This window comes from Girardinichthys multiradiatus, chromosome 20 (genome assembly GCF_021462225.1).
Source record: "Girardinichthys multiradiatus isolate DD_20200921_A chromosome 20, DD_fGirMul_XY1, whole genome shotgun sequence".
Taxonomy (NCBI): Eukaryota; Metazoa; Chordata; class Actinopteri; order Cyprinodontiformes; family Goodeidae; genus Girardinichthys; species Girardinichthys multiradiatus.
The window spans coordinates 9,354,113-9,381,314 of record NC_061812.1 but is presented as its reverse complement, the minus strand read 5'-3'; the positions used below and the strand labels follow the sequence as shown (position 1 = coordinate 9,381,314).

General features: G+C 37.7%; 1 protein-coding gene across 1 annotated transcript in view; it reads left to right on the top strand.

The window, feature by feature from the left end:
* Positions 1-27,202, top strand: part of LOC124857347 (metabotropic glutamate receptor 4-like) — a 281,271-nt gene that overhangs the window by 236,781 nt on the left and 17,288 nt on the right. The window contains exons 7-9 of the mRNA XM_047348569.1: positions 2,253-2,453; positions 15,317-15,453; positions 19,118-20,053. Of these exons, the coding sequence (XP_047204525.1) occupies positions 2,253-2,453; positions 15,317-15,453; positions 19,118-20,053 (1,274 nt within the window). The remainder of the gene's footprint in view (positions 1-2,252; positions 2,454-15,316; positions 15,454-19,117; positions 20,054-27,202) is intronic.

The window sequence follows — 27,202 nt, the reverse complement described above, 5'->3', positions numbered from 1 at the left end:
TGAAGGGTGTGGAATTTACACTGTGCCAGGATGGGGTACTTCTGTTGTAATGACAACAGATCATTTATCTATATAAGCATCAGCAGGAATTCTGGACATTAAATTTCAATGTTCTATGGGGTACCCACTGAAAGAAAAAAATTCGAAATTTAATTTCCAGAAGTAGTCAGAAAATTAACAAAATTACCTAGAAAGTAAGGAAAGCCGCTTAAATTTCGGTTTCAAGCAGGGACGTGCACAGATAGACACTAGGTGGTGCTAGAGCACCTGCCCTTTTATCCTTTGGAGAAAAAGGTGCCCTCCTGAAATCTTTTTTTTTTTTACAGTGTATTGTGGGGTCCAAGGTAAAATTTCTGAATTTAAAGGCCTATAATACCAGTGCCCCACGTTTTGAAATCCCCCCTCCCCCCCCTTCGCCAACACACATACGTGTCCCGCCTCGTGTGTCTCTCAACGGAGACGGGCTGCGTGCAGAGCGGAGAGTTGGACCTGCGCTGGTCCAGCTTACCTCTTCTCTCCTCTCCTCCGCCGTCAGATAGAGGCTAACCATCCAGGAAACAAACAAAACGAATATACTTGCTTCCTAAACTTTAGATAAAAAAGTTAAAACTTCACCTGCCACCATCTTATCTAAACAGAACAGGCCAATTAATGGCCTACCTTTACCCGCTATGTCTTCTATGGCCGCCACCAGGCGCAAGGAGAATGTCTACGATTTAACTCTTAGATTAATAAATTCAAATCTATCCCATAGATGTCGGTATTACATTTGTTTTATGGTCCATGATGACTTCTGTTTGACTCATGTTTTTTGTTTTATTGCAAATACGGCGAAATGAGCTGGTTAACATTACAATTCATACACTACTAAAATACCTTTAATAAAGTTCAGTACATGTGGGGCATGTAGGCTAAGTTGTATTTTCTACTTCTGTGTGTGTAAAAATGATGATGTGATCAGAATATTTTATTTTCTAAATAGCAGACATCTTATCAGTTCTCAGGACTTGTAATCTCATTCATTTTTATTCTCTAAGAATATTTTCTGTCATATTTCACACTGGCTACATGCAGAAGTATAGATGATTCTTCTTATGATCATATTCTCTGATGTTGGTTTCATTTTGACTATAAAGATTTTATAACTCATTTTCTGGGTATAGTTGATTTACACTGTAGAATGGTCACTGGTTACTGAAGATAACTCATTTAGTGTGACCTACCTGGTAAATTTGACAGTGTAACCTGCTTTGCTACAACATAAGGTTATTTGGTGCAGAAGACATTTTGTGATAAAAGTACACAATGATATAGTCAAGACAAACACGTTGTGCTCAGTGTGTAAAAAGAAATAAAAATAAGGATAATGTAAGTTCCAAATTGTACTCAGGAAGTTCAGGTTGTGAATCAGTAATCTAATAATTTTGTTGCCTTATTAATCTTAAGAATTTTGTCAAATGCATTCTTGTTTTGAGTTTTTTTTTTTTCCTGGGTGGTCATTTCCCTTCAACCCACAGGACAGTTTGTTTTGGGGGTGCTTAGTAATAAATACAAATTATGTTCATGCTATGCCTGTAATAAATCTCACACTACAAAAGGCAACTGACAGCTCCATGTGCTGCACAAGGTGCCCTTTTTTCCATTTAGCACCTGCCCCCCAAAATGTCTGTGCACACCACTGGTTTCAAGCATCCTACATACTGAGGAGAGTGAATATTCATTAGTGCACACAGAACACTTCCTAAAGTTTCATGACATTAAGTAATTTTATTATAGGGTCATCCCCATAATATTTGAATAACTTGTGAAAAGCCCTGTAGCAGTAGTTACAGTAGTATAGCTGTAGCACTCATCTTTTGGAATTGTTTGACAAAAACCTGTGACAGCCAGGCTTATCTCTGACTGTGCCAACAATTCTAGTCTTTGCCATGAAATCCGCCTGTTTAAATGAACTCCACCTATTTTGCCAGTAGTGGTCAAATATCCAGCCAGAATTATGCACTTGTATGTATGTATTATAAGCTTGTGAAACTTGGGGCATAATTTTGACTCGGTGTGGATTGCAGAAAATTCACTGTAAATTAAAAATTGTGCACCCAGTTATGTTTTGAAAATAATCAAAGTTGTATACATGCTGTCAGTGTTCTCTTGAAAAAAACAACCCCAACAACAAAAGTGGTTCAAGTACATCATTACATACACTTATTGAGCAATATATGACTTAAATTTACAAATGTCCTTGTGTCTTACAGATCAGGAGCGAATAGGAAAGGACTCACATTATGAGCAAGAAGGAAAGGTGCAGTTTGTTATAGATGCAGTGTATTCAATGGCTCATGCCTTGCACAACATGCACAAAGAACTCTGCCCTGGGAAGGTGGGTCTCTGCGCTAAAATGGATCCCATCAACGGCACCCACCTCCTCAAGCATATTCGCCGACTAAAGTTCTCAGGTCAGTTTCTTCAAACTAAAATGTGTTTCTGATCTCAACAGATACCATAAACATTTCACAAAATCAAGATGGGACGCTAAACTTATTTCCTTTTTTTCTAAGGGTTACCAGTTGTGACATGTAATAGCTCATTTCTAAAAAGCTATTTAATGTAAAAATTCTGGACATGCAAAGCCATACACATTTGTTTTTATTTTTAAATATTATATCAATAGCAAACAATCACACACCCATAAACGCTAACCATTTTTTCATTGGTTTTTTTCAGTATTTTAGTTGAAACATTTTGCAGCTTTATAAGCTGGGAAAAACAAAAACAAAAAAACTCACCTACTGTTTCACACAATTTGATATTACGCTTTCTCAAAAAACTCCTTCATTTGAAAAGAGTAGATGAAATGATATCAAAATTATCATAATTGTCTGATGATTATAGAAACCATTGGAAAAGGAACAAAACCCAAGAAAAGCAAGTCACCATGTGCCTTACAGCCTGTTTTTTTTTTTCTGAACTTTCTGCAGCAAGTAATAACCTTTCTGGGTGTTTATTTTATTTTTTTTTTTTATTTATTCTCAGTTTTCTCTGTCTCTCTATCTGGCTTCCTCTGATAATAGTGTCAAGGTTCTCTACATACTGCCATTTTGTATATCCTGCATGATTTACTTGATTCTATTTCTACCTTATTAAAACTCTTTAAACTATAATTATTAGAATTCTTTATATTAAAAAATCACTTAAGTACTTTTTAACTTAATCTGAAGAACAAAACAGTCCTTTTATTTAATTGACGTGCGTCATGTAACGCATATTGCTGGACCTTTAGGTGCATATGCTCTATATTGCAGGTATCCTAATGAGTCATAACCTTATAATATAAGGTCTGCCACATTCTCAAGTGTAAAAATTAAAAAACAAACTGAAAAAGCAAGTCAGTTTATCATCATACTTCTCAGGAGAAAACGGAAACCTGTTGTTAAGCTAGTTTTTTTGCAATGTTAACCAGCTGGTGCATTTATGACCTTGTCAGATTTTCTCTTTGAGTTGGTGACTGTGTACATGGAAAAAAGCCAAGCCTGCGGCATGGGTTACTGTATTTATCTGTGAAATAAAGTTTAATATGCTGTTTTTAACTTAGAGTAGTGGTAGAACTTGCATTTCCCTATCATTTATGTGGGGGACTAACCATAAAAATCTATCCCAACAGAGAACAAATGAAAAGAAAAGGGACAGCATTTTTAACTAATAAACATTCAACTTAAATTCAAGGGTTTACAGTTACAACACAATCCCAGTCCTGGGGTCGACTCGGTTATGGACAGACATTGTGTACACTCTATAAACCCAAATAAAGTGAAGGGACCCTCTAAACTAGGAATTGCAACATCCAAATATTAACTAAATGAGGTCTTATTAGGTCAACCTTGGCATGATGAAAGTGTTGATGAAAGATAAAAATACAGAGTATAAGAATTACAACGAGTAATCCGATCAGGCACCATGAATGTCATGGGTAAATTTCATGACTATCCCTTTTAAAATGTTACCTTTTGTGTATTGTAAATGAAAAAGTCAAATAATGTAGATTAAGATTTAACCGTGGGCAAAACTTTTATGTTTAATTTCAAAGGCAATTGTTGAGATGCTTGATGAAGCGAAGAACCTAGACTGCCCTTTGCCCTCATATGGCTGGAAAAAAAAGTCCAGTATTATCACTATTTGACTCAAATATACTGTAAACCTAAACCTAAAGTCATATGTTTATAAACTAAGGCTGTAACAAAAACTGAATATGTATGGCCTTTATTGTTGTAATTGTTGTTTATATATGTGATATAAAAAACTTTATAAAGCAGGATAGCTTGTGACCATTTCCTCAATCTTTTTACAGCTTGTTAACAAATTTGGCCTTGCTTTGTTATATACTGAAGGCTTTTGGTGATGCAAAGATGATCTACAGTCAAAATCTATTTAGTTAAAAAAGATGCCAGACAACTGAACTTATTTTTTGGCTTGACCCTGTTTATATTCATTCAGTACAGATCACAAATGTTAGACTGTGCTGTTCTTGATGGTAATGTTAAGAAGTATTATAATTTAGTATAGCTTCCTGTAATATGAGGCCTCGAGTCTTCATGCGGTATGGACCCATTTGAAAAATACTGCTATTTCAGATGTTTAAAGTGTTTCATATTAACTACGTTACCTTGACATTGATGGAAGCTTTATCCTTTCAAAAACCTAACAGCTTCACTAACCTTCTCCTTCTACAGATGCCAGTTCCAGTGGACCACTCAGACTTATTCCCTTCATTCTTTGGTCTAATTTCCCTCCCTTCATGCAGCATTCCATTATACTCACTTTTCATTCAAGTTCACTTTCATGACTGGTATATTAATAATTGACTGCTTTCACACAAAACACACTGATCCAGAGATCTGTTATGTAGAATCTGTTTTATAATGCTACAGGACTCAAGACAATTAAAATTCCTTACAGAGACTTGAGTATGCACTGTTTATACAGATAAATTATTCATTTGAACTCCTGCTCTTCAAGCTAATTTGTCATTCTAATATCTGCTTATTACAGAATGTCAGTTCAATATTAATTCACATTTGAGAGGTGGAAGGAAACACTTTCTTTCAAATAATTGAGTGAGTCATTTCACTGTCTTTCTTGTTGCAAAAGATCAGGCACAGTTTATTAAGGTAATAAATGCTTTCATACATCAGACATTTTCCATGTAATTTTTCGTGTTAAAAAATAATAATACTTTTGGCACCTGGACTCATGCTGCTGCTGTTCAAACCAAATGCAGGTTATTGCCAATTAAAGACATCTTCCATTGTGGACCAGTTTTCACAAGCAGAAATTATCTTTCAATTCAATTCAGTTTATTTATACAGGTCCTTCTCAAAATATTAGCATATTGTGATAAAGTTCATTATTTTCCATAATGTCATGATGAAAATTTAACATTCATATATTTTAGATTCATTGCACACTAACTGAAATATTTCAGGTCTTTTATTGTCTTAATACGGATGATTTTGGCATACAGCTCATGAAAACCCAAAATTCCTATCTCACAAAATTAGCATATCATTAAAAGGGTCTCTAAACGAGCTATGAACCTAATCATCTGAATCAACGAGTTAACTCTAAACACCTGCAAAAGATTCCTGAGGCCTTTAAAACTCCCAGCCTGGTTCATCACTCAAAACCCCAATAATGGGTAAGACTGCCGACCTGACTGTTGTCCAGAAGGCCACTATTGACACCCTCAAGCAAGAGGGTAAGACACAGAAAGAAATTTCTGAACAAATAGGCTGTTCCCAGAGTGCTGTATCAAGGCACCTCAGTGGGAAGTCTGTGGGAAGGAAAAAGTGTGGAAGAAAAAGCTGCACAACGAGAAGAGGTGACCGGACCCTGAGGAAGATTGTGGAGAAGGGCCAATTCCAGACCTTGGGGGACCTGCGGAAGCAGTTGACTGAGTCTGGAGTAGAAACATCCAGAGCCACCGTGCACAGGCGTGTGCAGGAAATGGGCTACAGGTGCCGCATTCCCCAGACCTGGGCTACAGAGAAGCAGCACTGGACTGTTGCTCAGTGGTCCAAAGTACTTTTTTCGGATGAAAGCAAATTCTGCATGTCATTCAGAAATCAAGGTGCCAGAGTCTGGAGGAAGACTGGGGAGAAGGAAATGCCAAAATGCCAGAAGTCCAGTGTCAAGTACCCACAGTCAGTGATGGTCCGGGGTGCCGTGTCAGCTGCTGGTGTTGGTCCACTGTGTTTTATCAAGGGCAGGGTCAATGCAGCTAGCTATCAGGAGATTTTGGAGCACTTCATGCTTCCATCTGCTGAAAAGCTTTATGGAGATGAAGATTTCATTTTTCAGCACGACCTGGCACCTGCTCACAGTGCCAAAACCACTGGTAAATGGTTTACTGACCATGATATCACTGTGCTCAATTGGCCTGCCATCTCTCCTGACCTGAACCCCATAGAGAATCTGTGGGATATTGTGAAGAGAACGTTGAGAGACTCAAGACCCAACACTCTGGATGAGCTAAAGGCCGCTATCGAAGCATCCTGGGCCTCCTTAAGACCTTAGCAGTGCCACAGGCTGATTGCCTCCATGCCACGCCGCATTGACGCAGTCATTTCTGCCAAAGGATTCCCGACCAAGTATTGAGTGCATAACTGTACATGATTATTTGAAGGTTGACGTTTTTTGTATTAAAAACACTTTTCTTTTATTGGTCAGATGAAATATGCTAATTTTGTGAGATAGGAATTTTGGGTTTTCATGAGCTGTATGCCAAAATCATCCGTATTAAGACAATAAAAGACCTGAAATATTTCAGTTAGTATGCAATGAATCTAAAATATATGAATGTTAAATTTTCATCATGACATTATGGAAAATAATGAACTTTATCACAATATGCTAATATTTTGAGAAGGACCTGTATATAGCTGGTGAGGAAAATCACACAGAAAGAGTAAACAGTGGCCTTCAACAAAAGCTATCAAGATCCCCTTAATGTCCCCGATGCACCAGCTGAGCAGCTCAGAGTCCCACGGCACAGAGCAGAAAAACAAGAGATTGGCTACTGTTCACAAGACGCGTCATTTATGGTTTAATGGTTTCCCTTCCCTGTCGTAAAACGGCTTCTGTGTTCTCATGTTCATCCTATACAAACATATTGATTGAAGGTGTTTAGATTAGAAATGTTTTTTATTTTTTATTTTCTCAAACTACTCCAGTGAACCTGCAAGATGAGATGCAATCAAAATATTCACTGAAAAGTTTTGCACCAAAAACAAAAATCTGTTTAATTTAAATAATTCAATGGAAAAATAAAAATTCTTATTTAAAAATAGATTATGCATCAAATGTTAACTTTATTTTCAAGAGGTGCAGTTGTGTTTTCTACAGGGTTTTTAAGGATGCCTGCAAGCAGTGACATGAAGCTTCTGTGTAGTAAGCACTTTTTGTTGATTTTTGTTCCTACCAGGTAGACACTATTCACACACTCTGTCGGGGAGGGTTGCCTTAAGGTTACACGACACTCAATCTAATTGCATCAGCTCACAGCTGTATATCGATCCAGATCAGATCCATAAACCAGCAAACTGCTGAGAGTGGATTTGCTAAGTGTCACAATTTCAAAGATGATATTTCTCTTTGTGCTGGGAAAATTATGTTACACTTCAGGAAACAAACAGTCGTTGTGCCATTTTCTCTTAAATCAGCAATCGAACAAAATGTTTACAGAAGTAGGTCAGTTTTTTTCCTTCTATAATGAATCATTACAAGCAAGGAGGAAGGTTTATTGCTACACATATATGTTTGATTTCAGAGGTTATAGCTGACATCTGCAAAAATATTTATATGCACTGCATCTGTTGAAACTAAGGAAAACAGTTGGTAAGAGGAAATCCTTAAAGAAACAAACAGATATCTATGAGGAACAAGATAGTTGATTATATACTGTAACCCTTTAGAGATGATTTTCACTCACCATTTTCTGCCATCGTTGTACAGTGTTTTCACAAATATATCTGAATTTTTGGTGCAGTGAAATGCAGCTTTTCTTTGCACCAACCTAAGCTAAACAAACAACAGGACAACAGCCTTTAGACAGTCTGATTGTGTAAAGCTTCATCCTTTTTGTTCCCTCTACTGGAGTAAATGTATGGTAGTTGTTCAGACTTCATTGGGGCACAACTGAATGAAGCTTCCTTTCAGTGTTTATGTCTCTTGCAATCACATCAGAGAAAGTGAGGTGTTTCAGTTCCACCACAAACCAAAAAGCAGTGCCTTGTCTGATTTTATTCTCACTGGGGATAGAGGTTATTGTCTGCAATAAAAAAAAACTTTTAGAGTTTCTTGTTTTACACATCCTTCACCCTCTGCTCTAAAATTTGGTGTTAGTTGCTGTGTAGCTAAAAGGATGATTCCAGTTGACATGTTTGTGATAATGTAACATTTCTTTAGTTCCTTACAGTTGTTAGACGCAGCCATAAAACTCACATGATTTAGATTGTTTTAAATATGAGAATGTGTCAATGTATTGCTGTTTCTTATGCGAGTTGCAGCTACAATGAGAACATCACTTTTTTTCACTTCAGCTGTCCCATGTATGGGATTAATAGTGAGTCGTGAGCATTCCGCATTCTTTAATTTAGAAACAGATATAGACAAAGTCTTACAATAATCACATCCTTTATTTAGTTTACATTACAAACACAGACTTTACTGTCTTATGTTGATATTTCTATGATAGGTCAGCCCAGATTATCCTTAAAATTGTGAAGTAGAAAAATATATACATGGTGTTTAAATCTTTTTATGAATGAAAATCCAAAAAAGTATGGCAAATGTTTCTATTCAGCACCTTTGGGTCAGTACTTTTTAGAACCACCTTGCTGCAATTAAAGCTTTTAAAATTTTTGGAGTGTGTCTCTGCCAGCATTACACATTTTTGAAACTGAAATTTATGCCCATTTTGTTTTTTACAAAGTTTCTCAAAGGCAGGCAGATTGGGTCAGCGATTTTCAAGACTGGTAACACATTCTGAACTTTGATTGGGCCATTATAACCCATGCATATGCTTTAACAATTCCATTTACCCCAACATACAGGTTTAGCTGAGTGTCGAAATCAAACACCGGGAAGCTGAGGTCATTCATTGCCTTGCCATCGTGGTGTGCTCTGTGGTGGGGGATGGAATGCGGCGCGGGTGCTTGGAGCAGGGCATTGTACTTGCCTCGCTGTATGGTGCTTCAGAGCTCTTAAGGGAAGCTGCTAATAGACTGGAGCAATCTGAACACTGTTAAGGGGTTGGACACCAATCGTTCACCTGCTGAGTTTGCCAATGTTAAATGCATTTTTTTGGGGAAAAGATTCAAACTTTGCAGGCTAAAGCTAACCAGCCAATAGGCAGAAGTTGACGCCTGAAGACACAGCCCCTCCTCATTTGCATAATGAGGCAGAAATGTATACGGAAATGTAAAAAGCACAGGTGTCACAGTGTGGTTTTGGATCGGACCAAAGTGCAGACAAGAGCTCGGCAGGATTATCTTTGTAATTCAGCGATTTATTTACAATGTCAAAAACGTAGCAAAATCACTGCAGGTTTCCCAAGGCAAGACGTGGCAAAAAACAAAGCATAATCATGGACGAGAACGAGGTGTGACGAACACAAGGAACCAGCACTGAACAAAGACACAAAACCAACTTATATACTGTGAGATAACAAAGGCAGATAATCAATGGAACAGGGAACAGGTGTGACAAGGAGGCAGGGAAGCAGAAGGAACAGGTAAAACAAATACAAAGGCTGAGGATGGGCAAAGTAACTAATAAACAATAAACAGAAACACAGACCAAGCAAACCTATAGACAAAGATAAATAATCAAATGGGGAATAAGAAAACTAGAATAATCATGACTAAAGTAAACAGAGAAACGAGGGAACATAAGAACAACAATAACAACCTAAGAACAAACAAAGAACCCATAAAGAAAACGTGAATACAAAAGTAAACAAACCTAACCACACTGACTGAATAAATTGGAAAGGAAACAGAAAATAAACTAGTAAACAAGAAGAGTGCAAAGGAACCAATAATATAACACAATTAAACACAAAGATACTAAAGAGAAATAAAACTAGAGAATCCAGGGAAGACCAAGAACTATAATAATAATAATAATAATAATAATAAACCATACCAAGTAATAAGAAAACAATCATAAAAGAACTTAATGAGGGAGGAGAACAACAAAACACCAGGAGGTAGTAGAGGGAACAAAACAAACTAATAAACTTAATAGAAACAACTAGACAAAATAAACCATCACAAGAAACCATAAAACATAGTCCAAAATGTCACTCTGTGACAACAGGCACAATTACATAACATTAAACAAATAAATGGAGTAAAAAAATAGGAAAAATAAAACAGACAGAAAATATTAAAACATACACATAAATAAATACGTTTAAAAGTCATTAATAAATAAAGTTGAAAACTGTAATGTATAATACATAAAGTAATCCTTACAAAGGTAAATATATAAAGAAGCTAATTATATATATATATATATATATATACATACATTTATGTCTCATTGAATAATTTAATTACTGCCTACATTTATTTATTTACTCAATTTTTTTGTGTATTTTATATGCTTATTTATTTATTTCTGTATATATTCTTAATTATGGCAGGATTGGTCCTCCATAAGTAGGGGACTGACATGCTAAATTCACATTGTAAGCAAGTGTGCTTATCGTAATTCCACTTTTTCTTGGGGGAAAAAAATAAATAATTTCACAGAGCGCTTCCCCTAAAGCCACATAATTATTCTGTTCATAGCAATGAATTTTTTCACAAATTAATACCAGAATTTTAAAAGCAGCCAAGGCCAAGAAGCATCAAACACACTTAAAAAGTGAAGTGGAGTCCATATAAGTTCTGTATATAGGTCATTAAGGTCTAATGATTGGCTGTCATGTAGTTGTCAGTCACCAAATTGTTTTGTTTGCTTAATGGTACAGAAAAAGCACAGGTTGGATTAATCATTTCCCTCAGTAATAATTTGGGAGTGTATGTACACAATAGTGGAGACAAGAGAGGGCCACCATCATTAAATATTACATATAATTACATGCACTTCATTAACCCCTAACTGTTTCTTCAAGAGCACACAATAAATGAGCAAATAGTAAGCATGTGTGACCCTGGGCTACACCATATTAGTACACAGCAGAACACAGCAGTGCCAGAGGTCTCGGTGGAACTCATTATGCCTCTAACTTTTGAGTGTTGACTGTTTAGACAAGCACTTTATGGAAAATGACAGGCTTAATTTTTCATCATTAACTCAAACTCTGGCCATGCTGTCTCTTTGTCCTGACTTCACTGAAGTGCCTATATGCCAATACAAAAGTAGGTGAAAGAAGAGTAGTGCTTCCCTTTCCTTTTCTTTTAATAATTTTAAAGTAAAACTTTGCCAAACATTATATTAAAAAATATCTGCTTCTTTGTAACCTTAAAACTTGTGTTATACATTTGTGTCAATATACATATATATAAAAGATCTGTTTTCCTATTTTGGTGCAGAGGGGCCAGGAGCACTTGAGCAGATGGACTAACTCAGACTTCAAGGCTTTAGTTTAAGATCTTAAGAGAAACCATAAAATCACTCTGTAACACTGTGGAATTTTGAGGGAAACAGCTACCCACGATTAAAATCTATGATAGAATATGTGACAGCTTAGAAGAGGGGTAATTGCTTAATATGTTTTTAGAGACAGGTTTCATTTCTGCTTGATGAAGTCACTGTAATCCTGCAGTGATCACTCAATGCTTTAGTGTGGGCGTTATTGTCACACAGGCAGAGGCTGGGTAAAACAGTAATTCTTGTAATCCAGTAGGGCTGACTCATCGAGATACGGATTAGGGCAGTATCCTCCAGAGTCGAAACAAAGAGCAGAAAACACAATACACATGAGCAGAAATGCTTCGGCTGCAAGTCAACATGCTTATTCGCTTCGTCTTAAACAGGATGTGCATTGTGTTCGGGAGACTTAATAATGAACCAACGGTGGCCCAAAATAAAAAGAGGGGGTGTTTAAAGTCAGGTATTTGTTAAAGTAAAAGTGAAAAGAAGTATCTTTGTTTTGCCTCCAAGATCTATGATTAAAGTACTCCTCCAGCTTCCGTTAGACAACAAGATGTGAATTCCCTGTGACTCATAATTATGGTAGATATGGTGTAATTGTCGTCAAACAGGTAAAAATGATTTGTCCGCATTGCTCTCACAGTGACAAACCAATTTGACATCATCCAGAGACCAGCTAGCTGCCCATCTCAGGATCACTGTAAAAAACTAGATGCTTTTCACTGTCCAGACTGTGTTGTGGTTCACACATCATAAGTCCTGTGATAGTTCATTACCTGTTAAATACTAAAAACACTGTTTGATAAATATGGTCTAGATATTTTTTGTGTATAAAAAACCGATCAACTGAGAAAAATCTGGTTATTGTATCAAGCTAAATGGACGGTTTCTGCTAAATTTTATTACACTTTTGACTAATGATTCTCAGATATAAAAATAAAAGAAAAATATTCAGTGTGATTTATAACAACCTGCGCATGTTGAACTCAGGTTAGGGACTTGATCTGCTCATAAAACTGCAAGAAATAACGGGTAGTTGTTGTTAACTTAATAGCTCAAGACTAGTTTTGTGTATAAATGTATTCAAATGCATTCATTCCTGAGTCGTTTTGTTATTTTTTTTTAGAACTTTTAACTCATCAAAACTATTGTATTTTCAGGGAATTTAAACTGGGGATAACTTAGCATGGCAACAATTAACAATGCTTAATACTGTAGTTGTTATAAACGTAGAGAACCTCAGGACAGGTTTTAGTTAGTTACACACACACCAGTAAACATACTTATACAGGCCACTTCTAACCTTCTTTCTAACTATTATCCATTCAACTGTATCCAAAATTACTAAGTTTTGTTTAGGCAACGGGGGATTTTGTCTATTGTTATTAAATACATTCAACACTTTTTTCAAGTAAAGTATCTACCTGATCGTTTTTGTAAAGTAACCTTGCATAAATCAAAGCCTTTATGAGCTATCTTTAGCATCCATTTCGGCATATTTTGCTTTTTAACAATATCATCTTAAATATGTGTATACATTAGTATTGCTTAATTTTAAATGTGGCAATATGAAAAATAAGCATGAAAACAAAAACACAGACAGATTTACAATTGAAAGCAAATACATTCATTTCATTTACTGTACATAAAGACAATGTGTTTTTTTTTTCTCATTTCTTGTTTTGGGCTGGTTAGGATTAGTAAAATTCTTTCTACTTGCTAAGCATCAGAATAATAACGGAGAGGGTTGTTTTTTTCTTTTGTTTTTTTTTGTCAATTTGTAAGATGATGTCATGGCACCTCAAAAACACTGCTTGTATGATATCATGAAAAAAAAAAACATCAGCCAAGACATCACAAGGAGAATTGGGTCTGGTTCATCTTTTTGTACAATTTGCAAAAGCCTGAAGGTGCCTCATTCATCTGTTCAAACAATTATATCAAAGCATAAACACAATGAGAATGTCCAGCTATTATACAATTCAGGACAAAAACTGGCTTTGTTGCACTGAGATGAACATGTTTTGATGCAAAGTGTATGTATTAACCCCAGAACAAAAGGAAAAGACCTTGTGAAGATGCTGGTAAGATAGTGTCTTTATTCATAGTGAAATGACTCCTGTACTGCTCTCCGCTAAAGGGCCACTCAGAGAGGAAGAAGCCATTTCTCCAAAAACCACATAGAAAGCCACAAGAAATATTGTGCAAATGCACTTAGGGACCAAGACCTTCAATTTGGACATATTTTCTGTCATCTGAGGAAACTAAAATTTAATTGTCCTGGACTGGTACACTTCACAAAATAGATGGTATCACAAGGAAAGAACATTGTGGAAATATTCAAGCAACCTCTAAGGATATGAAATGGGTCTTCCAAATGGATAATTACCTGAACTGTACCAGCACATTTGCTAAAAGGAGTGTTAAGGACAACAAAGTACTGTAAATGTTTTGAAGTGGCCATCACAAAGCCTTGATCTCAGTCTCATAAAAATGTTGTGGGCAAAGTGTATGCAGGCAAGGCAGTCTGCAAACCCTATCCAGTTACACTGGTTCCGTCAGGAGGAATGGGCCAACATTTTTAGCAAACTGTGTGAGAATCTTGTGGAAGGACACCTAAAACATTTGCTGCACTTTGTCTCTGTGAAGAGCTACTAAAACTGTTTTTAATGGTTCCTGCAACAGTGACAAGATTTATTATTATTATTATTATTATTATTTGACCTCAGACCTAAGGAAATGTTTACATTCCAAATTCTTAATAATAAAAAAAAATCTCTTTTATTATTCCAGCATTTATCAAATAGGAATTCTGTTGGTTATCTTAACTGACCTGAATTGGAAAATGTTTAGCCTTATTTAATGTTAAGAAAAACCTTCTATGCATCTTTTTCTACAGTCTATCTAAATATTTGGTTTCAACTACATGTAAAACTAGAACATTGGCAGCATACAACTCCATGTGATTGGGTTTGGCCAGCAAAAGCAATGTGACATAGAAGAACAGGCAACATTACATACACGCATGCATTAACAAGTTTGAAAAAACGTGAAACATTATCTTGTTGATTTTAGCCAATCTCAGCCTAAACATTGTCTTACAGTTTATGTCAATTTCCTCACATCATTTCATCCATTTTTTATCTTCCCTCTGTGCTATCTAAACCCAAAGACATTTGCAGATTGACCTTTCAGTTGACAGTAACAGCTACGTATCAGTTTGCACAATGGAACAGACCTTTCAGTCACTACACTGATTGGAGATATGGACTGTGATATAGAAATATGGAGCCAGACTAGGTGAACTGCTGCTGCAATACAGCAAAAGTCAGTAAAACTTTGTGAATTCCAACAGCTAATATGTCATCTCCTACACACCATTACATTCTACTTTTCACCATAAATAAGGCAAAAATGAAAGTCAGGATTGTGTTTATGCTCCTAATAGGACGAAAAAGCTTCTTACTTCTTTGCACCTAGAGTGCTCAATATTCCATCCACATTTAATGGAAAACCTATGAGATTCAGATTATGTTCTAATGTAGTGGAATAATGAGTGGTGTGACAAGAGCGATGGCACAGTTTGCTTTTACAAATCAATGCTCACTACACAGAAACTAACAAATGTGCAGTAAATTATAATTATCGTTCTCTCATTTAGGCATAGCCGGCAACCCAGTGCTCTTCAATGAAAATGGAGATTCCCCAGGACGCTACGAGATCTACCAATACCAGATCAGAAATCGAACTGCTGAATATAAAGTTATTGGTCACTGGACAGACCAGCTGCATCTGAATGTAAGCCTATTCCTTTCCTCTTCAAATTCTTCTTTGCTAACACATTACAAAATGTCTGTGTCCATGTTTCCAACGAAAATCCTTAGGGTGTATTCACACTTGCCACTTTTCGTCCGCTTTAAATGGACCAGAGTTCGTTTCCCCTCTTGGTTCGGACCTTTTGTGCAGGTGTGAATATACTCAAGCGAACCCTGGTCCGGACCAAACAACCGGGAAGAGACCCACTTTTTGAGGTGGTCTCGGTCCGCTTCCAAACGGACTCTGTTGCGGTTCGCTTATGGTCTGAATACAAACCGGCCCCGATCCAAACCAACTATAAAAAGCATATGTCTCTTTGGAAATAAAAAGCCACCGTAGCCGGTAGCAAAGGTGTGTGTTGTAAGGTAATCATACCTGATAAGCTGTGTGTTGCTTAGCAACGCTACTGGCTTTGTGTGGGACAAGGCACGTAGAGAACGTCGGCGTTCAGCACGCGTTCTCCGACGGGGTTCCAAAACTATAAATGGAAGTCTGTGTTGAATGAGCTGCTCTTTATTCAATTCAATTCAATTCAAAAATACTTTATTAATCCCAAAGGGAAATTAAATGTTGTCATAGCTCATATTATGTAGGTTTCTTCAAAGAGCCGTTGTAGATGCTGATGGCTGTGGGCAGGAAGGATCTCCTGTAGCGCTCTGTCTTACAGCAGATCTGAAGAAGCCTCTGACTGAAGACACTCTGTTGCTGTAGGACAGTCAATCATCACAATAATATTGCAGCAGTAATAACTGAACACGCAGCACGTCTAAAGCTTTTCTCGTAAATTTCCGGGTCTGTACTCTGTCCCGCCCCCGTCAGTTCTGTCCAGTGGGAACAATGATCGTCACCCGCGTGGCTTTGTTTACAAGTAATACAGGTCCTTCTCAAAATATTAGTATATTGTGGTGAAGTTCATTATTTTCCATAATGTAATGATGAAAATTTAACATTCATATATTTTAGATTCATTGCACACTAACTGAAATATTTCAGGTCTTTTATTGTCTTAATACGGATGATTTTGGCATACAGCTCATGAAAACCCGAAATTCCTATCTCACAAAATTAGCATATCATTAAATGGGTCTCTAAACGAGCTATGAACCTAATCATCTGAATCAACGAGTTAACTCTAAACACCTGCAAAAGATTCCTGAGGCCTTTAAAACTCCCAGCCTGGTTCATCACTCAAAACCCCAATCATGGGTAAGACTGCCGACCTGACTGCTGTCCAGAAGGCCACTATTGACACCCTCAAGCAAGAGGGTAAGACACAGAAATAAATTTCTGAACGAAAAGGCTGTTCCCAGAGTGCTGTATCAAGGCACCTCAGTGGGAAGTCTGTGGGAAGGAAAAAGTGTGGCAGAAAACGCTGCACAATGAGAAGAAGTGACCGGACCCTGAGGAAGATTGTGGAGAAGGGCTGATTCCAGACCTTGGGGGACCTGCGGAAGCAGTGGACTGAGTCTGGAGTAGAAACATCCAGAGCCACCGTGCACAGGCGTGTGCAGGAAATAGGCTACAGGTGCCGCATTCCCCAGGTCAAGCCACTTTTGAACCAGAAACAGCAGCAGAAGCGCCTGACCTGGGCTACAGAGAAGCAGCACTGGACTGTTGCTCAGTGGTCCAAAGTACTTTTTCCGGATGAAAGCAAATTCTGCATGTCATTCGGAAATCAAGTTGCCAGAGTCTGGAGGAAGACTGGGGAGAAGGAAATGCCAGAAGTCCAGTGTCAAGTACCCACAGTCAGTGATGGTCTGGGGTGCCGTGTCAGCTGCTGGTGTTGGTCCACTGTGTTTTATCAAGGGCAGGGTCAATGCAGCTAGCTATCAGGAGATTTTGGAGCACTTCATGCTTCCATCTGCTGAAAAGCTTTATGGAGATGAAGATTTCATTTTTCAGCACGACCTGGCACCTGCTCACAGTGCCAAAACCACTGGTAAATGGTTTACTGACCATGGTATCACTGTGCTCAATTGGCCTGCCAACTCTCCTGACCTGAACCCCATAGAGAATCTGTGGGATATTGTGAAGAGAACGTTGAGAGACTCAAGACCCAATACTCTGGATGAGCTAAAGGCCGCTATCGAAGCATCCTGGGCCTCCATAAGACCTCAGCAGTGCCACAGGCTGATTGACTCCATGCCACGCCGCATTGAAGCAGTCATTTCTGCAAAAGGATTCCCGACCAAGTATTGAGTGCATAACTGTACATGATTATTTGAAGGTTGACGTTTTTTTGTATTAAAAACACTTTTCTTTTTTTGGTCGGATGAAATATGCTAATTTTGTGAGATAGGAATTTTGGGTTTTCATGAGCTGTATGCCACAATCATCCGTATTAAGACAATAAAAGACCTGAAATATTTCATTTAGTGTGCAATGAATCTAAAATATATGAATGTTAAATTTTCATCATGACATTATGGAAAATAATGAACTTCATCACAATATGCTAATATTTTGAGAAGGACCTGTAGTTCACTAGCAAAGAGTACAATGTGAAAACAAACCGCACCAAATTAAAAAAAAGTTCGCTTTTGGTCCGGACCAAAGAAGCGGACCAAAGGACTTTCCTGGTGTGAATACGAAAAAAAAAATTTCAGCTCTGCAGCAGCTTGTTATGACTGATACCAACAGTTGATAGTGCTTAGTCCCCTCTTCAAAGGTATAAATATCCAGAGGGGGATTTATATGATTAAGAGGGAAGACAGTGATGAAAAGAAAACCATAAGGGTTTAAGGACAGACATATTTAATACAATCTCTCCAGACAGTGAAGAAAAAAAAAATAAACCAATATTGTGGGGCAACACTGTCATTAAATAACAGTAATTTACAAGCAGGAATGGAAACAATAATGTTTTTTAAAAGCAGAGAAGGACTTTAGACGGCAGGAGAGCACCTAGACAACAGTTTAGGAGGAGTTTTTATTTCTTACTCACTGACCTGTTATAGAAGAGGAAAGAAATGCTGTGAGGTTTGAAGCTGGTACCTGCTGTGTAACTTGGCTTTAGTGATTCTTAAGCAGGCAGTATTTAATTAGTGTTCTTTGAGTTCTTAATTAAATACACATTTAAAGAGACATTTACTGGCTTTGAACAAACAGCCACAATTAAATAAAACTGATAACAGTAAAGAGGAAAGACCATGTTTGAAATGAGGGATTTAATTCTTTTTTGTAAGCATGTTTGTAACAGAGAAAATCCACAAAGGAGAGCATTAGCTAAAATAAAAATTGTCTTTTATGCCTCTGATTGATTTTTTTTTGACACAGTTTTACTTTATTAAAGTTAAAAAAGGAGAAAAACACTGCCATCAAGTCCCTGTGGAGAAAATAGCAGGTTTCTATTTCTTCTAACATTTTGTCCTTCACATAATATTACCTTCCACTGAAACATTGTGCTGAATCTAGAATGAATGTAGCAGAAGGTCAAACACTGAAACATTAAGTAACCGCCTTCTAGATTCTCCTTGGTCTTCAAAGTTCTCAGGGTCTTTTTGGATCAATATAGCTTCACTACATCCATATGTCTCTAATTGCAGGACACAAATCATTCCTTCTTCTCCAATATAAAAACCTCCTCACAGTTTTTATCTCACTCTGTCTGTCTACACATTTCTGTTTCTGTTTCTCTTTTCTGTAGGTGCGTTCGATGCAGTGGCCGGGCGGAGTCCGTCAGATCCCGTTCTCAATCTGCAGTCACCCCTGTCAGCCAGGCGAGCGCAAGAAGATTGTGAAGGGCATTCCTTGCTGCTGGCATTGCGAGCGCTGTGATGGCTATCAGTATCAGGCAGACACCTTCACATGTAAAATGTGTCGCTTTGATTTGCGTCCCAACGAGAATCACACAGGCTGCGTTCCAATCCCTATTGTTAAGTTGGAGTGGAGCTCCCCCTGGGCTGTCATCCCTGTGCTCATTGCAGTCCTTGGCATCATGGCCACTTTGTTTGTGGTGGTCACGTTCATCCGTTACAATGATACTCCAATTGTGAAAGCATCAGGCAGAGAGCTGAGCTATGTGCTGCTAACTGGAATCTTTCTGTGTTATGCCACAACATTCCTGATGATATCTACCCCTGATGTAGGAATCTGCTCCCTCCGCCGGATCTTTTTGGGCCTTGGGATGAGCATTAGTTATGCTGCTCTGCTGACCAAAACCAATCGTATTTACCGCATCTTCGAGCAGGGCAGTATGTCTGTGAGTGCACCAAGGTTCATTTCTCCAGCCTCTCAGCTTGTCATCACGTTCACGCTGGCCTCAGTGCAGCTGCTCGGGGTGTGCATCTGGTTTGGCATAGATCCCTCCAAGGCTATTATTGACTATGAAGACCAGAGGACATCTAACCCCACACTGGCTCGTGGTGTGCTCAAGTGTGACATCTCTGACCTTTCCCTTATCTGCCTGCTGGGCTACAGCATGTTGCTCATGGTCACCTGTACAGTCTATGCCATCAAAACAAGAGGAGTGCCTGAGACGTTCAATGAGGCCAAACCCATTGGTTTCACGATGTACACAACCTGCATTATTTGGCTTGCATTTATCCCAATTTTCTTTGGCACTTCACAATCCACAGAAAAGGTAAGATGAGTGTAGCCTTTTTTATCAACATGTTTCTTGGTAATAGATAACACTGTGATGTAAGTTGTAGACATCAAGCAATCTGAAAACTATTTAATTTCTAAGCTTTATTGGCTTTACACCCAATTACACCAAGCCTTGTCTACCTGTAATTACCTCTTATTAAGCTTAAGTCTGACATTGTAAAGCAAATGACACTGTAAAAAAAAAAAAGCTTTATAAAATACATCATGGCATAATTATGTTTTAAGATCTTACAGATCAAATCTGTTATTAAAGGTAATAAAATATACCACTTAGCCAGTGGCGGATGCTGGTCTTTCAAGGAGGGGAAGCTCAATTTCAAGATCGCTGATTCACTAATTCACTGATTTTGCTGTCACTCAAAAAGGCATTCAGCCTCAGAAAGATCATCCAATCATCATACAGATGCTGAGTGTACCGTGACAGCCGAGGCCAGCCCACTGCTCCATAGCTCCCAGAGACGCTGAGCGTCCGATGGGCGGGACAAAGCCCAGCAATTTTGCTTCGCTATTGAACTCACTGTTTAAAGCACTGTGAAGCTGTGGGAATGAGTGAGAGGAAAGCCGCGTTGTTACCAGTGACAAGAAGCTGATTCTGAATGCTGAATGTTGAGCATGTTGTAGCACATATTTAATCAATGACATGTACACACAACAGTATACATTTGATCACTTATTTTTTGACATTTTAGGGGAAGCTGAGCTTCCCTTGCAGTCTTAGAGCAATCGCCACTGCACTTAGCTTTTATTTTATGCTAACAAGAACTTTATAAATTAATCCTAATTCAGTTAAAAATAAAACTTTTAAAAGAGATGTCATCTGAAAGTTTCAGACTTCAACTACGCACGCTACTAAATGAAAACAGAGTAATAAATAAAAGCATCCTCTAATGACTCTGAAGGTTGCATGCAAGCTTGTGACTCATATATATATATGTGACGGCTGTATGCCACATTGCATTAGAGGGCCATGAGCTGTTTTCACAAACACAAGCTCACTCTCATATTCCCATGTCAAATCAATGTGCCCAGCCTCATGAACCATGAGTCTGGATCATGTTCAGTGGAATCTCTAGAAGTCTGCAGGTCAAAAGCGATTCAAAAAGGAAAGGAAAACTCAAGGCCGAGTCTGGACCTCACACTCAGAGGAGACAGTCTGGGTAGAAAGCCAAAAGGGTACAACAATGACACAGAAGAAATGTGTCAATCCAGTTGAAAGGGTTGTTTTGGCAGCAAAACAAAAGGGTCTCAGTGGCTACAACAGAGGATGGTGGTGATAGAAAGACTCACATTGGCATAAACACTATCAGCAGTGCCTGCATGGGTTTGACAGATGCAACAAATTAATCCTTACCTCCTCCCTCTGTGGATTTAACAAAACAATGCTTCAAAAAGTTGGCTCGGAAAACTGGCTCTGACAGAAAGCTCTGCGAAAAAGCATTCTTGAGAGACCTAGAGTGTACAGTCTTTACTCACAAAAATCTAAAAACAATTTCTGAAATCTGAAGCATTGCCAGTCTCGATGTGATTGTGGACAAATGCAGTACAAAAATAAAGTAAAAGGTGGCAAACAGAAATTACCTTTTTATTTTGTATTAATACCCTATAAACCTTTTCACAATTTGTCATGTCATAACCTGGAACTTTCATGTATCATATTGGGTCTTTATGTGATAGACCAGCACAGACCTTTGCATGATTGATAAGTGGAGGGATAATGATAGTGGTTTCAGTAATTTCATATCCATTCTTCATTGCAAAAAAGCTCAAGATGAGTCAGACTGGGGCAGAGATTCTGTGAACACTAAATTCAATGTATTACCAGAGATTCTGAATTAGATTTAGTTTAAGGCTATTTAAACATATAATTAATATTTGATCTAAACCATTCTATTGTCTCAAGTCTTTTACAGTCTCTATCCATTGTTTTCTTTTAGTATTGCCCCGTATTTAACTCCATACATCATTCCATCTACTCTGATCAGATTCCCTGTCCCCGGTAATAGCAAAAAATCACTTTTGGTCTTGTGTATCTACAGCATCTTCTTCCACATGTTGACTGTGTCTGTAACATGGATTGTTGCAAACTTGGGAGGGGACTTCTTCTGGCTTTATCTCAAAAATTTTGCCAATCTCACATAAAGGCCAGATTTGTAGAAGGCATGATTAATCATTTTCCTGTCAACAGATTTTCCCTTATGAGCTGTGGATCTCTGCAGCTTTTCAAGAGTTATCATGGGCCCCTAGGCTGCTTGTTTGATTAATGCTCCTCTTGCACTGCCTGCTAGTTTAGGTGGACAGCCATATCGTTGTAGGTTTGCAGTTTTTGCAAGGATTCAATAGTGCTTTGTGAAATGTTCAAAGCTTGGTATAATATTTTATTATCTAACCCTTGACCTTCTCCCCAACTGTATCCCTGACTCGCCTCGTGTGTTCCTTGGTCTTCATGATGCTGTAATCATAATAAGATTTAATTAAACACATCTAAACTCTATTCACTAATTAGGTTATTACTGAATACATCTTGTGGCACTGGATTTTGTTAATGCTTGTCAGATTTTTATTTCTAAAAAAACCATTCCATTTACGTTACAATTAGGCACAAGAACTCCAAATGAAATACTTCAAAATTTGTATTTGTAATGTAACTAAATGTGATAAACAGGTATGAATACTTTTGCAGGTCACTGTAGCTCTATTGTCCATCTACATATTGTGATACAGTCCCTATATTTATTGTTAAAAATTGTAAAAAAAAAAAAAAAAGAAACAGTTTGAAAAAAAATTATTGAGTATAATCAGCAAGCAAACTAATTACATTTTGGTTGCGTTGTGTTACATATCCTGAATATATCTTGAATAAATGCACTAAAGTTTCAGCATCACTACTCATACTTCATCATAACACAACTGGCATACACAGTGGAGGGAAGGAGTCCAAGTGCTAAGCCCCACATTATTTTTTAATGTGAGTGATGCACATCTTAAGTCGCATGTCAACAGGAGCCATGGATATCAGGGAGTTCTTTGTTTAATCATTTCATCTAGTCCCTCTGAAGATGAAAGAGAATTATGTAATGAAAGAGAGACGGAACAGCTTTTTTGGAGGATGAGGTAATCCATTAGCCAGCATGGCTTTGAATTGATAAACAGAAATTGAAGTAAAACATCTTTAAAGGCTAAATTAAGTCTTACATTTTGTTTTATGCTCTATCCATCAAATGAAAGTTACTTACAAACCATGAAAACATATTCTGAGTACACACTTATTTAAAAATGCTCTCCCCCTCTTGCTCCAAATTATATAAGATGCTTGTTACTTGTTGGTTCCTGTAGAGAACCAAACACAATGGCTAGAGGATAGTTTTACTTTTATCATTTTAGAAAACTTCTGTCATCGCCCTGAGCGATTTGAAGGTAAGACACATAATGGAACGCAAAATGGAAATTTAGCTTCAGGGTAGTGTTCTATATATCTTCTGTTCTCTTTGGAGAGGAAATAAGCATATTTAATATCTAACCAAGTTCCTATGAATTTTAAGTGTCAAGATCTGAAAAAAAATAATTGAACCTGCTCACTAATTGGTTACTGCTTGTCAGATGATCCAGCATAGTATTACCTCGGTTCAGTGGCAGGTTTAAGAAGGTACCCCACATTTCTGTGTGCTGTTGAGGCAGGTGTGTTACCATTGTTGCACCAAGGATTAACAGTTAAACAAGCTTGACGTTTAATGACCTGTAATGTCTTCAATCGAAATCAGCTAAGAATCATTCTCCATAAAGGATGTTTAAAACCAAAAGGGTTAACCAGTCCAGACTGGACCAAATACATAAATAAATGTGTAAATATAGCATGCAGAACTAAAAATATGAATTATAAAAAATAGATTATGTTGCCAAAAGGGCAGCTAAATATAGAAAAAAGGTAACAACAAAACAGGTATCTTAAGAAAGCAGAATGCCAAAAAAATGCAATTAAAATTCATAAAGAAATTTATTCAACAATGCATTTACAAAATACATTTACTACTACAACAAATTATGGAATCATCAATAACTGTTGTGTAAGGTTGCAAAAAAGCAACTTGAATGGTGTATAGAACATTCAGGCAATGTGTTTAGCATTTAGCAAAGCAATTAAAATCCAACACAATTCATGATAATATGGGAAAAACACGGGTGATCCAAACAGGTTGGGGGTATGATGCCTTATGGTCTCAAATGCACCAACTCAATCCAGAAATGCAGCAATGATCCTGTTTGGCTTTGAAGTCTTAATGTAGGGCTTTGTACAAGCTTCAGGATGAACCTGGTTATCTTATTTCTCATGAGTGATTTGTGTTAGGTTTATGGTGTTCAGGTCCTAATCAGTGGTGAAACTGACTTCTGGTTCTGAGACCAAAATGCAAGAACAGTTGTTCACTTTCTGAACCTATGTTTGTGGTCCAGAAAAAATCCTAAAAAACCTACAACACAAGGAGTGATTTACCCTCTTAACAGACACCCTCTGTACTGACAGGAACCTACTTCTATGATGCCTCTATCAAGACACTACATCTATCTTTATGTACAGCCAAATATATTAACCTAACTAAACCATCTGACAGCTTTTATTGATAATAAAACATGTTTGCAGCAAATTCTGAAAAGAAAAGATAAATAGTTTTATGTTCATTAATGGTACAGTGATTATGACACAGAACATCGTTAAGGTGGAATTAAGGCCGATGTAAAAGCATACCCCAGTTCCCAGACAGATCTTTACAAAAGTGGGTAGTGCCAAGAGACACTGAGGTGCCGAACCAAATGTGGGAACGAGGGGGTTAAGCAGGGGTGTGGTTAGGAGGATGACAGTGAGCAGAGCGACGCAGATAGATAGATTTTTTCAGGTGGAAGATTTGTTACCCCCTCGTCACTGAAGGTTGAGGGAGGCTTTGTGGAGCCCAACAGGCCCGAGCCTTATACGTTTGAGTTGCTGGCTCAAGGTGCTGACTCAGAGATGCCCAAAGCTTGCACTGCCAAGGCAGTGAAGGTCAGAACTGGTCTAGTTTCTGAGTGGAGAAGTGATATTAGCATCATTGCTAACATGGGCTAACCTTCAAAGCAGTAAAAAAACTTTCTGAAAGTTTACATTTACATGTAGATTTATATTATCTTAAGTAAAGCATATGATCGAAGGTTCAAAGCATAACCGCTATTCTCAATGCTGGCAATTCCAACTCCTAACTCGCTCCAGGGGTGTGTCTCTGAGTTAGAAATCCTCTTTTCACAAATCACATACTGTGTCTTGAAGAATCTTAAATCAGTGTACAATAACTCAATCTAGTTTAGACTCATTCATATATTGAAGTTTTTCATTCATCCAGTCCAGGTTTTATCACTAAGTATTTTATCACTATCTCAGTAAAAACTGTAAAATGGTACTTTAGTGTAGTGCCAATACTAAGCTCTTAAGCAATGCCATCTTTAGTGTCATTAGTGTCTTACAGTTAGTGAGTCACCATATTTTCAAAATCCTTCATATCCTGTCTGTCACTTTGTCACTGCTTCATTTTTTAATAAAGTACAACACATCCTACAAGACAAACTATTTAAAACGAATAGGAACTTAAGTGCTTTTGTAACGAGCGTTGTCTGCCATACAACAGGGCAATGCATACTCTCTAATTTCCAAATTCAAGCTCAGTTATAGATATAACAAGGTTTCTAGCTACAATCCATCCCCTTTATATCTGGGGCTCACAACAGTCTCTGACACTTACTCTATAACATGAACTTACACAGTGAGAGCAACTGAATATTGATTAATGAGAAAGAGAAAATTTTTACAAGAAGTATTTTGGCATTTCAATATCCTGACCCCATTTGACGATATAATAAAAAAAGCAATATGAAAAAGTAGGGATTTACAGTTTCATTGTATTTAATGAACAGAGAAAAACTAGTTGTTTTAGTGTCTTACCTGCTGTTCACTAGTGAAAGCCAATCAAGGGAAAACTGGTTGGATTCTATCACCGGCCAACTGACTGGTGCATCCCTAGTTGTTAGGAAGTAATATTTGAAAGCAAACACACCTCATTGTCATCATATTATAAATGGCAGGCTCCATAAAGCCTTACAGCCCACGTTGGCATGTCTTTTAGAACAAAAAAATGATTCACATCTTCCTAACTTATCTACCCACCCCTGTTTTAATCACCAGTTTACAGTGTTCCTCTGCAGCAGCACTACAAGCACTATCATTTCTGTGTCATCTGGTGCCGGGATTGATGTAACGAGTGCCATAGGAGGCTTTCTCTGTCATTTAAATGAGGACATCTGGTCCATCTATGGGGGTACATCATCGGGCTTTATACTACCTTCAGGAATAGATGTGACACCTGCTTACCTGGATAAACAGTCTAAATCAGTGGCTGTCTGAAACACTGAGGCAAGAGGAGGGGCGTCAGACAATAGCCATGCATTGGAATGAGGCTCCAGTACAATGGGCTCAGTTCGAATTCAATATGCCCACACAAACAGGTCTTGCCATTCCAGTGCATGAATGGACTGATTAATTGAGTGGTGTTATTTATTTCCCTCATAAAGACTCCAATACACTTTTGGCACTGTCAACAAAAATGCTGTTAGCACACCAGGCAGACAAAGAGTGGGAGTTACAGTGAGTTCAGCAAGACTAAAAGAGTCAAACAGGAGTGTGCTTGTGCTACAACTCTATCAATTCCCAGTGCTTTCAGTGTCTCTGCATGGTACAGCTCAACTCAACTCTCATTTCTTAGTTTTTCCTCTGGAGATAGAACTTTTTACTTGGGTTGAAGTTTCAAGCAAGATAAGCTGATACTAGACAGCGATTTTAAAACACTGCAGACCACTGAGATTTATCACGTGTTGATGTTCCAAAGTTACTGTAGTATTGCTAAACTGTTGCACTCAATGGCACCACAACTTGTTCTCTGGAGAAAGATATCTGCAAATTTGTGTGCATGGTTCAGAAATCTCTAAATATGGCTGAAGACGGATGAGAGCAAGTTGTGCTTTGTCATAAACAGAGGGTACATATTTGCACAAGTCAACTTCTGTAGCTTGCATGTATGCTTATAATATGACTGTCTTTAATCAGAGATGA